The sequence below is a fragment of the Triticum aestivum genome, chromosome 6A (genome assembly GCF_018294505.1).
Source record: "Triticum aestivum cultivar Chinese Spring chromosome 6A, IWGSC CS RefSeq v2.1, whole genome shotgun sequence".
NCBI classification, from domain to species: Eukaryota; Viridiplantae; Streptophyta; class Magnoliopsida; order Poales; family Poaceae; genus Triticum; species Triticum aestivum.
The window spans coordinates 490,939,159-490,951,696 of record NC_057809.1 but is presented as its reverse complement, the minus strand read 5'-3'; the positions used below and the strand labels follow the sequence as shown (position 1 = coordinate 490,951,696).

Here is a 12,538-nt window from a genome sequence, read left to right as displayed (position 1 = left end):
GGAAATTTGTTGTTGTCCCACAAAACTCTACGTAGAATTTGAAGCCCAACAGAATCTATAAGAAATAAGGTTGCGTAAAAGAATCTGTCCTCAATTACTTTAAAAATAATTTTGACATGGTTCATAATTAAAAAGAATACAAAAAATTACTAAAATAATTTTTATATGGTTCATAATTAAAAAGAATCTCTCTTCAGTTACTTAAAAATGCATGGTCAATTCCTTAATTTTGACATGAACCATAAACTAAAATTGCCATGGTGAATTACTCAAAATTTACCATGATACATGCACTAAAATTTTCCATGGTTCATACAAAATAACAATTTCCATGGTCAAAAATACTAGAATTGCCATGGTTAAAATATTAAAATTTCCATGATCTATAAACAAAAAATGCAATGATGAATTACTAAAAATTGCAATGATCCATGAATTAAATTTGCCGTGGTTAATTACTAAAAATTTCCATGGCCTACTAGTAAAAGTTGATATAAAAAATAGTTGAAATACAGTGGTAGCTTTAAATCTAGAGGCCGCTGGCTACAATTCCGACGAGACCCAAAGCCAGGACGGCCGCGGGGCGTTCGCGCCGGCCGCTGGCTATGATCCCGACCAAGCGGCCTTCATGCGTGATCAGGTCAGCGTCGACCTAGACGGCTTCCCACTCGACCATGAGTTCCCGGACGACTACGGGCTAGAGGAAGAGGACGAGTGCGACATCGAAGTGGAGCCTTTGTTCGAGGACGAGCTCGCCAACCAAGCCACCGGTCCTAAGCCAAAGCGCAAGAGCAAGCGCATGAAGGCATACATGGCTGCCGAGGACAAGCTTCTCTGTGAGTGCTGGCGAGACATTGGACAAGACCCCAAGACGGGCGCCGAACAAAAGCATTCAACCTTTTGGATTCGTGTCCACCGAGAGTTTCATGAGTGTAAGAAGTTTCCGCCTTACCAATTTGTGAGCACGCGCGGGTGGGTGTCCATTTCCAAGTGATGGAGGGTGATCCAACAAGAGTGCAACAAGTTTTGCGCCACTCTTGAGAGTGTCAAGGCCCGCCCCGTGAGCGGCATCGGCATGCAAGACATGGTATGCTAGAGAGCTGCCCTCTTTTGTGTCATCAAGTTCATGCTTGCGTGTTCATTTGCACATTATTTGCCCATATGCTTGCATGGAAACTTGTTGTAGGCATTTCAAGCTTTGGAGGCATTCAAGGTTCAACACAATGGCAAGTGCTTCATTCTCTCCCATTGCTTTCGGGTCATCAAGGACGAGGAGAAGTTCAAGGCGCAATATGCCGCCCTCAAGTCGCGTGGGGGAAGCAAGCCGTGGAGGAGGTTGGGGAGGGAGAGCCGGCACAGCCGCAGGGGAAGACCAACTCCAAGAAGGAGGACAAGCGGGATGCAGCATCCAACGCCTTGATCGCAAGCGTGGAGGGCATGATGAACAAGTAAGACTCAAGAAAGGAGGAGCGCCGGCGTTTCAAGGCGGAGCAAATGGACGCTTTCATGGAGATCCAAAGGAGGAGGCTTGAGATGAATGCGGAGAAGTAAGCCAAGATGTTCAAGTTAGAGGGGAGAAGCAAGTCAAGATGCTAGATAGCGAGGCCGCCAACACCAAGACCAAGGCGAAAGAAGTGGCTCTCACGAGCATGATGGCCGGGGTGAAGATCATGAAGGTGGAGATCATGATGACCGCGAGCCTTTTTTTAAGAGTTGAGTGCGGACATGAAATGGGTCGGCGCGTTGGACGCACTGCCGACCCAAATGCAAAACTGGGCGGACGCCGGGGCGGCCGATCCAAACGGACAAAACGCGTATCCGTTTGGGTTGACCCGTTAGAGTTGCTCTAATTGAGACGTTTCAATTGCTTTATGCTACACGTGTGACACTTATCATTTGAGTTTCTTTTAAGAATCCAGTAAACTGTCTTTTAGGCACATAGTTTTTGCGGCATCTCTAACTGGGCTGGCCTATAGCTGGCCAAATGGGCCAGTTTTTTCGGGCCGGCCCGTGAGCACGCCGGCACGGCCCGCCTTGGGCCAGGCACAACACGGGCTAAACGGGCCGGGCCCGGCACGCGGCACGTCCTGGGCCGTGCCTGGGCACGCGGGCCGGCACGGCACGGCCCGATTAAGTTTTTTTTTATTTTTCTACATCTATATATGGCCCAACGTGTAAAAATAGACTAAAAAACGCTCGATGCGTCAAATAATAGATTGAAAATATGCGGCCCATCGTGCTAAACGGGCCAAGGTGCCGGCCCGTTTACTAACTGGGCCGTGCCTGGGCCTGGGGGCGCAGCATGCGGGCCGGCATGGCACGGCCCGTATAGTAATCGTGCCCTTGCGGGCCGTGCCGGGCCAGGCATGATTACGATGGTCCGGGCCGTGCCGGGCCGGGCCGGGCCGTGCCGGGCCGGTCCGTTTGGCCAGGTATGGGCTGGCCCACAATACGACGGCCTCTCCCCCGCGGCCGCCTCGTGCTCCCTCGGCACCACTGAAAAAGAAAGACCTGTGCTCCCTCGGCCGACGCCGCCATCGGGAGACGGCCGGCGAGCATACCCATCACAGTCCCCTCCCCTGCCCCGACGCCACGCGCGGTTGCCGGTGAGACTGGGGATCTAGCGCCCTCACCGCCACCAGCTCTGCGCTGCTGTTGATCGGCACCACGCACACGCAGATCTCATACCCCATCTCCACCGCTTCTGGAGATGGGGTTCGACGCCTTCGCGGCAGCGTGTTGTGCTATTCCAGTACTCGTATCCGTTCTCGCCGTCCGCGTCGCCTACGTGCTTTGCCGCAGCGGCCTACCGCCGTCGAGGTCTCGTGCCTCCGGGCTGCGGTGTCTCATCGTCCTCGGGTCTGGTGAGTACATCATGGCCTTCAAACTGAAATTGTCAATTTTACTACAGAGAACAGTGTCCAAAGCGATGCCTTGAGTTGCACCGAGATGACAGGATAGTAAATTCCAACGGGAATTGTTACCATGATCGACAATTACTCTCCTAACATTTGTGCAGTTGTTTTGCGGGCGTCTAGATTTCTTATTGCTCAATGGTGTTTCTGGCTTTGTAAGCAACTCCTGTGCTACTAATTTGTAACCTTGACGGAAATTTTAGGGATAACACATTGCAATCTTTGACCTAGGATAAAATTCAGTCTATATTTCCCATGCCATACGGGTGATTCATACACAGATCAAACCATCTTTAAGAAACAAGATACCTAGTTTTTTTTCCCAATTAGCTTGTATATTGCACAGTATTTATTTAGACAACTGGGAGTGTACTCATTGTTTTCTAGTACAAGTTGCTACCGGTTTTGCTATGAATTTTTACTACCGACCAACCGTTACAGAGGCTTTTTCCCGGTTCAATACATAATAATTCTTCCTTAGATCCCTTCTTTTACTCCGACAGTATTGCGGATCACAATCGATGCAAAGAAAATGAATGCATTTCCATATACTATAATAAAAAGGTGAGTGGAATAAATAGAGAATTGGACCATGCCACGTGACTTATTCCATTTCTACTCTAGGGGATCGTATGGAGCCTGTTCATGGATGACATGATTGCGGTATGATCATAGAAGATATTCTCCTCAAGTGAACCAGCTATCCTTCATAGGTAGGGTACTTGCATGTTGGTTGGATGCGGAGACACCCTTGGTTGTGAATTCTAATGTGGCAGATCCAATTCTGTATCTGCATGGCCAAATCAATAATTCAAGTCACACACACTCCCACAATCTGCCTTTTTTCTTTTGTAAAATTAACTTCAACTATTTGTATTGTATTAAAATACTTTGGAGTTGAAGAGAACTCAGAGTTAAGAAATCACTTGTAGCTTTATAAAGCACCAGCTTATGTTCTCCACATGTTGTAGATTGCCTTTTCCTTTTTCTTCTATCTGGACTCGATATTGTACTGAGGTTTGCAAGCTAAACATTCTACCTCCTCCCACTTCACTTGCAAATGATGATGTTGTTGGCTTGTTGCCAATGTGCTGGTATCACTACCACCTCACCATGGATACATTTCATTCCAGCTTTTGTCTCTCCATAGTTTGCACCGGTCCATGTCTGGTTCTAGTGCAAATATGACATTTATTGTATAAATAATCATTTAGGACTAAGCAGGTGTGTATTCGTTCTGAGAGCCCAATTATGTGTCCAAATGTTGTTATTTTCCTGTCAATACATTTGATCACAGTGTACTTACATAAGCACAACTAGAAATATCAGTTACGTATTCACCAAGAAACTATTAGGTTGTCATTATGTAATCATAACTGCCCACAGCAGAATATATCATTACATTCACCTATTAATTTTCATGTCCCTTCCGCAGGAGGGCATACTGCAGAGATGATGAATATTGTATCTGAGCTTCAGAAGGATCGCTTTACGCCTAGGTACTATGTGGCTGCACTTACTGATAACATGAGCCTTCCAAAGGCACAGGTCTATGAGAAGTCATTGATTCATGTGGAGGTCAGTTACCTTGCTATATAAAATTACGATATTATTTGCAAGTCTATGAGAAGTCATTGATTCATGTGGAGGTCAGTTACCTTGCTATATAAAATTACGATATTATTGCAAGTAATTCTAGTTTTGCTTATGACACCAATGATGCCTTTTTAGGGTGATAGAGAAATGATCATCGAGAACGCCCAGTTCATGCAGATATATCGTAGCCGTGAAGTGGGCCAATCCTACATTACCTCCATCGCAACAACACTGCGTGCTACTTTGCATGCTATGTGGCTAATAATAAGAATCAGACCACAAGTGGTGTGCATTCTTCAAACTTATTAGCACCCATTACACCATATGAGTGCAGTTATATTATACTAATTGCTTGTAACACCCTTGTAGATATTTTGCAATGGTCCCGGGACATGCATCCCTCTATGTGCTTCAGCTTTTCTTCTGAAGGTAACTTTACATCCTATGTTCTACTCCCTCTGTTCCTAAATATTTGTCCTTTTAGAGATTTCAAATGGACTATCACATGCGGATGTATATAGACATATTTTAGAGTGTAGATTCGCTCATTTTGCTCCGTATGTAGTCACTTGTTGAAATCTCTAGAAAGACAAATATTTAGGGAAGGAGGGAGTATATAGCTCAGTACAAGATTTATGTTTGAAGCACCACAGCATTTGTAGTACCTTTTTGTTTATCATAGAACGAAAACTAGGACAGTAGGGTATCAATACTGTTATAAATCTGTGTTTGCTATGAACCCAATGATAACACTGTTTTTTTGCCCTAAATAATAAGTCAATGCAATGCTTAAAATTTTCTATCGAGTACTTAATTGTTATATTCTTGCAGGTGCTTGGTCTGGGATGGTCCTCCATTTTCTACATTGAAAGTATCGCAAGAGTGAAGAAGCTTTCGTTAAGTGGTTTACTGTTGTACAAGCTACGGATGGCCAATCAGTTCTTCGTGCAGTGGCCCCAGCTGCAACAAAAATACCCTAGAGCACAATATGCTGGCCGTTTGATGTGATGATTCACCCTTAAATGATATTTGGGACACCATCGTTTCCAACTCTGAAGATCTTGAACATGCTGAGGTGCAGTTGAATACTTGAATTGACACACCCTACACGCCTGTTTCGCCAGAAACTTTTTTACTTGTTGGTATAGGCTTGCACCTTTCTTAGGATATATATATATGTATACTCATCAAAATTGTCTTTCAAGGCTGACCTATTGGCTGGGGAATGGAATGTTCCCTCTCAGATAGTCAGATATACCTTGTAGGCTGTGACTCTGCAGAGTCAAGTGTAAACCTCATCCTGTAAGTTCCAGCCGCATTCTATTTGTCAGTGTTGTGTCGTTCGTTACATTTATCATGCCTCGTTGCTGGCCTCAAACGTCACCAGAGGGAAAACTGCTGTTTTCTTTCCTTTTTTGATAACAGGGGAAGAATTGCTGTAATCTGAAGGATAATACATAGTATTTGATCATCAGGATTTCTAAAATTAAATTATCAGGAAAGAAAGAGAATTTTCCCAGGAATACATTGATGGCATACAAAAGGCCCAAGTCTGCAGCGGCGAGCCACACACGCAACGAGGCAAAAGCCCAGGCCTGCATCGGCGACAAAATGCAATCGGGGACGCTCCGCGACACGAAAGGACACCGTGATCCACGTCACCGCCTGCCCCTCTTTATCCACCACGGGTTTCTTAAAAATAAACAGCGGAGAATAAAAAAGAGGAGAGGAGAGGGGAGAAGAAGAACACCCTCCGATCCCACACCCACCCCCGCCCTCGCGATCATCCCCTCCCCCCCTTGGACAGGTCTCCCGAATCCGGAGCCCCCAACGCGCGCGGCGGGACGTGTACCGACGGGCAGGGCACAGAGAGGCCGGGGGTGATGAGTTGTTACGCTGCATGGACGGAGCAATCGAGGAGCCTCTCCACAAGGTGAGCAGCCGCAACCCGTAAGATAATCTCCGGTCGTTGTTCTTGCCATCTTCAACAGAGAGAGATCGAGTATCTTAAGCTTTTAGCTTGGGGGAACTTCGGTTCATGGATCTGTAGCTCCTGTTGGTTTATGATTATTACTGGAATGAGTATAGTAGTACTGGTTTGCTTTGGCCTCGCTGGGGGGAGGAGCAGTGTACTGTTTGGTTAGTAGTTACATTTAGGCGTACTGATCTATGGCGGGCGATTGGTCAAATTCCAAGTGTTTATCTTGTTGCTCATCCATTTGTGATATGTGTAAGGCAGCACCCATGTTTATCTAAACATTGTTTACCTAAATTAGTCCAAGCTGATCGATGCATCTATTGCCTAATCGATTTGCTTGTTTGAGTGGTTGAAGAAGTTTTTATCTACTTACAGAAAGTAGGTTTATGGAAAACTCTGCTGCTTCGGCTGAATATATTATCGTTTGCAAGTGCCACCTACCATGGGAGATTTGTATCCAAACACTCAAACTTTTGGATCGACTGTGGACTGTGATATGAGCACTCCTTGTCGACCCTTGTTGCTGTGCTGTAGACTATGTATGGTAGTTAAATTTAGGCATACTGATCTGTGGTGAGCGATTGGTCAAATTCCAACTATTGTATGTTGCTCATCCATGTTTGGTATGCGTAAGGCAACATCCCTGTTTAGGTTCACCTTGCCTACCTAAATTAGTCCTATTTTTGTTAGAAAGCTGATCGATGCATTTGTGGTGTCTATGTGCCTAATCGACTTGCTTGCTTGGCTGCTTGAAGAATTTTGCATTGAGTTGCAGAAACTAGTTTTCTGGAAAACTCTGCTGCTTCGGCCAAATATGTTTATCATTTGCAAGTGCCACCTACTATGGGATTTTGTATCCAAATATTTGAACTTTTGGATCGGTCATGGACTGTGATATGAGCACCCCTTGCCGATCTCTGTTGCTATGCTGTAGACCATCTTATGCATAACCTGAATATGCATTACCATCTACAACTCGAGTGTGATGTGGTCCTATGGACTATCATGCCATTCATGTATAGGGAAATGGTCGCAGTATACTTTCTTGCATAGTTATACTGACCTGTCCATTTAATCCATCTTATCATTTATATCATTTCATAGAGTTCATCTGTGATGACAGGACTATTACAAAGTTCTGGAGGTCGATTACGATGCATCTGACGACAACATCAAACTGAGTTATAGAAGATTAGCGCTGGTAAATCTTATGCCCTGCTTCTCTTCTGCGAACCACTACCATGTATTGTCTACCCAAACAAAATTATAGATCAACTCACTGTAAGTGGTGTCTCATCTCCAGAAGTGGCACCCCGACAAGCATAAGGGCGAGGATGATGTCACAGCTAAATTTCAGGAGATCAACGAGGCTTACAAAAGTACTGTTCAAGTCTGTTATTTTAGGCACCGATGATACCTTTTGTCCCTCTATTTTGTACCGATAAGAATGGTGGCAGGGTCACACTTCACTATACACAATTCTGAAAACTTCTTTTACCTAATGCACTGTATTGTCTTTCCAGTTTTAAGTGATCCAGTTACACGGCTTGAGTACGACTTTTCTGGCTGTTACGAGGTCAATCAATATACTGCACGTGTAAGAGCTCTTCTTTACTAGTTTTCTGATTCTTATTATATGTGCTTTCTGTTTAAGTTTGCTATATTTTCCTGTATTTTAGGAGTACCTTTCAAGATTTAAGGGAATGATACTTACCTGCAATGGCCTTGGCATAGAGCATTCTTCAAAATGGTAAATGCAATTCAGCTGAACTCAGATGCCTAATTGTTTGTTTCAATGCATTTCTGGCCTGCTTATATTGGTAGCATGTGCGCCTCAGAGAGTGTTTTTCGTATCACGCTGTTGACGTTGTGTACTTATGGTTTTCAGGGCACGACATTTGAGGGAATGGGAGCCCCATTGATCAATAGGTACAGCATGTTTATTCCCGAACTTGTTCAGTAGTGTCTCTGATGGCGATTCGGCATGTATTTTGTTCTTCTGTAACTCCGCAATGGAACCTGTCATGTGCCCTCGCACTTGTGCTAGAAAGAGATACATGTTTGCTATTTCCATCGGTCATCTGGTTATTTACTCTTTGACTTGTCACAAGCATGCTGGTAATAGTTCCTTTTCAGCATAAACCACAACTAAGAATAAAGAGAAATATGTTTCTTTCAAGGAAAGAGAACAACATATCGTGTAATCAAGTATGTGTACCTGATAGAACAACAGAAAAGGAAGTTTTTGGGCGATTGCGCCGTCAGAAAATCTGTGACAAGCTAAATGCGATAAATGAGCGTTGATCATCAAGCTCTCCACGATAGTCAGCCACCAGGAAGGCATAGAGACACCTAGATGAAACATAAGAGCAAGTACAACAGGAATTGAACCTAGGAAGACTGATCATCAGTCCACGGTGTGAATGGGGCACACTATGTTGGTATTACCATTTCAAAAATTTCCATTCAAGTTTGTGCACCGTTTTGGTAACAATACATGTATATAATCACCTAATTGCAAATCCAGGTGTGTAAAAGGAAATAAATCTATTTGGTCCATAGTGCAACATACTGAAAGCAGATATGAATTGCAATTTGTAGCAGAGCCCGTTTTTAAATGTTGAACACAGTGGTTGTACAGACTAAAGAAGGGCAAATTCTGCTCCAATGGCATGTACTAGCTATGAGCTGCTTTGAAGTAGGAACCATAAAGAAACACACTTTTTTTTCGAAACGGAAGAAACACACTTTTCGTCTGAAAGGAGAAGCCTCATTTGGCCAACAAGGGGAATGCTCTAGCATGGTAACCAGCCGTAGGACCTTTTTTTTTACCGAAACACACAGCAAGTAAATCACTGATCTTTTGAGCCCTTATTCTATTCATGATCATGAACCCCACTGCTTTGACCTGTAAAGTCCCAGCTGAGATAATCGCCCACTGTGGACAGGTGAGCTGCACTTGTACTATTATAACAGAGGAAAAAAGAGGGTGTCACCGTCTTCTAATTATAATCTGGAACATGGACTGCGCTCTAGACCTCTCTCTGTGGCCCGTGGTTCGTCGTAGGGCCTCGTTTTCGAGTGGAGGCGGACGGACGATGGAATCGGACAGCGGCGTGGGCTTTTGCCGTACTGCAGCCTTGACGAGCAAGCCAATATCATGCTGGTGTCAGAATGAATTGTCCCTGCCTTTCTCTTTTTCCTCCCTCGGTTGGATGAGTCGTCTGATAAAATGAAAAATCGATCGCCATGTAATGTAGAGTACTCACGGACAAAAGCTGCATCGGTCCATTTCGCTTCGAGGCAGCGATCCAGGACCAGACAACGGCTGCGGCCAGCCATGGTCGCTCGATGCGTCTGCCTGCTATAGTAGACATCTACGCTAGGGCCAGCTTAATGGACTGTACTACCACCTGCACGTTTTGTTCGCACGACACGATTATGCTTGGAGGGGGCCAGGTTTCGGGCCAGGCCAACAGTGCCTCACGCTGGCATTTCCCACACATTCTAAACAAAATCTATAACCTGGACGTTAGCACGGGGATCTGATTGATTCTGAACCACAGGAGCAGCACGCGTGTAACGTTAGCCTCACCGGAATGCCCGGCATCAGTGAAACTGTGGATAGTAAAGCAGCCGCGTGACGCGACGCTCTCCGCCGTAGCGGCCAGCGGGTGGCACAGCTCGCGGGCAAGAGTCCAACGGGGCGCACAGGGTGGAAGGCTCGTCGCCATCGACGCGCTTCCGTCGGGCGTCCACACTCGGGGCGACGAGGACGTGGCGCCTACCGGCCGCGTCGAGCCAGCAGAGGGTTCGCGTCCCCGGACGCTCGCGACGAATGTGCCACTCTCGCTCGCAACCTACTGATTGCTGACAGTTCTTCTCTTGTTTTTGGTTTGGCAAAAGATCGATGAACAGCTCAGATGCTGTCTCACCGAAACCAACTTTCTCCTCCCTGCATTTTATCTCTACAGCATCTATCCTGTATAATGATTTAATTTTTGGTCTATGAACATCTCCGAAAGATTCCACGAACAAAGCTTGAACTGCTGGGCAATGATTACCTAATCGGCGCAAATAGTGAGCTCGAAATCATTTCGACGGGAGTTGAAACAACAGCCCGCGGTGAACCTGTACTAGACCACAACGTGAAGAAGAGAGCTCACTGCTCAATGCGCTGCGTTTGCCGTCGAGGCAGCGGCGGGCGGGCGACAGGGCCAGTGCACTAGACCAGGCAGTACTGAGCGAAGGGCCCTCTCCTTCACCACTTGCAACGTAGGCGAGCGTGTGCTGCACGGGCCCACATGTCGGCGAGACGAGGACAGTGCGCTCGAGCCGCCCTATTCCTAGTCCTGAACCTGCTCCACCCAAAGCAGCACGACTAGACCAGTGTGTACGACACACAAGCTGCTATCCCGTCACGTACTAATCGCCTAGTACACAACATGAAAAGCTCTAGATAAATGGAGCAATGAACGCCGCCGCACCGGTGCTTTTCACCTTTCGATCGACGCTAATGATAGTGGTGCCGTCGTGCTGCTTAACTGCTGATCGATGTCGTGCTGGTAGTACCATCGTGTTTAACTGTCTCACAGGCCTGGGTTTTCTAATTTTTATCCTGAATACCGAAAAAAAAAGACAATCAAGGATGCAATGCAACGAAATTGCAGATTCACAAATGGTGCTGGAAAGAAGGTAGCGCAGATCAAATCGGGGAGCTTAAAATGTCCAATTAGATGGTACTACACGGTGGAGCAGCAAGTGTACAGACACGACACCGAGGGACAACAAAAGCAAGGAGGAAATGACGCCGCCCAGAGGGTAATTGAGCGCATTGCGCCCAGATCACAGGCTTTCGGTTTTTAATCTAGCTTAAACATCGTATCACATTAGCACGCGAGCCACAAAAGTGGAAAAGAAGAACCCCCATATAGTTAATTGATTATATTATAACCACTTCCTAAAAGGAAAGCAAGAGACAGATCCCCCACTGGTGGCGAGGAATCTCACCCCCGCTCCGGCATGCTCGCCGACGACCTCCGGTGCCGGAACGCCTTCATGGGGCTCGGGAAGTGCCACCCCCACCGCGCCTTGGTCGCCGCCGCCTTGGCCGCCACCGCCTTGGCCTCCACGGCCGTCGCCGAGACCGAGCTGGACCTCGCCAGCCCCAGCCTCTCCTCCTCGTCCTCCTCCTCCGCCGCGCTCCCGTCCTTGGCAGAGGACCTCCAGAACGGCGCCCACCCCCAGACCCTCGCCTTTCGCCTCCCGGAGGCGGAGGCGGCCGCGGCGACGGAGGCCATCGCGGCGGAGGAGGACGCGGCGACGGAGCGCGAGCGCGCCACCCGGTGCTCCCGCTCGATGAGGCTGTGCACCCGGCCGACGGCGTCGCCGGACGCCGAGGAGGAGGAGGATGGGGAGGCGCAGGTGCAGGGGCAGGGCCGCACGCGCGCGCAGTTGGGGCAGAGCCGCAGCAGCCGGTCGCGGAGGCAGTACGGGCACACCCCGCCGCCGGATCTCGCCGCGGGGTGCTTCCGGCACCGCCACTCGTCGCCCCCGACGGCGGCCGCGGCCACCGCTGCCTTCTCCGCCTTCATCTCCCTCCGTGCGGTTGCTCTCGCTGATGACTCGCTCGCTCTCTCTCTCTCTCTCTCTCTCTGCCTCGCGCTTCTTGGCAAGAGAGTGGAAGGAGGGGGGCGTTACGGATACGAACTCACAGCGTCGCCGGAGTGTGTAATAAAGGAGGCACCGGCGGGGCTTAACGGCGTGTGGTTTTCCGGGCACGGAGAGAAGGCACGTAGCTCGCGGTTATTCACGAAGGTGCCATCGGGTACAGCTGGGCAGCGGTTGCCGCGGGATCTTCTGCGGTTGCACCTCAACTTGCTATAGTCTACTAGAACCGTATGACAACGCATCATTCAGGACGTGTAGATCACACATCTGACTGAGCAAAGAATCAGCTTCCGATTTGTTTGTACTCCCTTCCTCCGGGCCTTTTTAGTTCGCATATAAGATTTGACTGAAGTCAAGTCTCGTAAAGTTTGACCAATTT

At 47.5% G+C, this 12,538-nt stretch overlaps 3 protein-coding genes across 3 annotated transcripts; 2 read left to right on the top strand and 1 right to left on the bottom strand.

Annotated features, from left to right (window-relative positions):
* Positions 1-2,468: 2,468 nt before the first annotated feature.
* LOC123128051 (UDP-N-acetylglucosamine transferase subunit ALG14) lies at positions 2,469-5,861 on the top strand. The gene is made up of 5 exons (XM_044547955.1): positions 2,469-2,864; positions 4,351-4,493; positions 4,647-4,796; positions 4,881-4,940; positions 5,343-5,861. The coding sequence occupies exons 1-5, from the start codon at positions 2,711-2,713 to the stop codon at positions 5,517-5,519; spliced, it is 684 nt and encodes a 227-aa protein (XP_044403890.1). The 5' UTR covers positions 2,469-2,710; the 3' UTR covers positions 5,520-5,861.
* Positions 5,862-6,099: 238 nt separating this feature from the next.
* On the top strand, positions 6,100-8,560 carry LOC123128052 (chaperone protein DnaJ). Its single transcript, XM_044547956.1, has 6 exons — positions 6,100-6,444; positions 7,613-7,690; positions 7,793-7,868; positions 8,013-8,086; positions 8,169-8,239; positions 8,378-8,560. The coding sequence occupies exons 1-6, from the start codon at positions 6,412-6,414 to the stop codon at positions 8,409-8,411; spliced, it is 366 nt and encodes a 121-aa protein (XP_044403891.1). The 5' UTR covers positions 6,100-6,411; the 3' UTR covers positions 8,412-8,560.
* A 2,629-nt stretch (positions 8,561-11,189) lies between these two features.
* Positions 11,190-12,223, bottom strand: LOC123130813 (uncharacterized). The gene has a single exon (XM_044550620.1). The coding sequence runs from the start codon at positions 12,081-12,083 to the stop codon at positions 11,496-11,498; it is 588 nt and encodes a 195-aa protein (XP_044406555.1). The 5' UTR covers positions 12,084-12,223; the 3' UTR covers positions 11,190-11,495.
* Between the last annotated feature and the right edge of the window lie 315 nt (positions 12,224-12,538).

Excerpts from the sequence above, each read along its gene's own strand:
- LOC123128051 (XM_044547955.1), top strand. The coding sequence starts at position 2,711 with ATGGGGTTCGACGCCTTCGCGGCAGCGTGTTGTGCTATTCCAGTACTC. Across the intron at positions 2,865-4,350 it reads TCTCATCGTCCTCGGGTCTG|GAGGGCATACTGCAGAGATG; the intron begins GTGAGTACATCA and ends TCCCTTCCGCAG. Across the intron at positions 4,494-4,646 it reads AGTCATTGATTCATGTGGAG|GGTGATAGAGAAATGATCAT; the intron begins GTCAGTTACCTT and ends ATGCCTTTTTAG.
- LOC123128052 (XM_044547956.1), top strand. The coding sequence starts at position 6,412 with ATGGACGGAGCAATCGAGGAGCCTCTCCACAAG. Across the intron at positions 7,869-8,012 it reads GATCAACGAGGCTTACAAAA|TTTTAAGTGATCCAGTTACA; the intron begins GTACTGTTCAAG and ends TTGTCTTTCCAG. Across the intron at positions 8,087-8,168 it reads TCAATCAATATACTGCACGT|GAGTACCTTTCAAGATTTAA; the intron begins GTAAGAGCTCTT and ends CCTGTATTTTAG.
- LOC123130813 (XM_044550620.1), bottom strand. The coding sequence starts at position 12,083 with ATGAAGGCGGAGAAGGCAGCGGTGGCCGCGGCCGCCGTCGGGGGCGAC.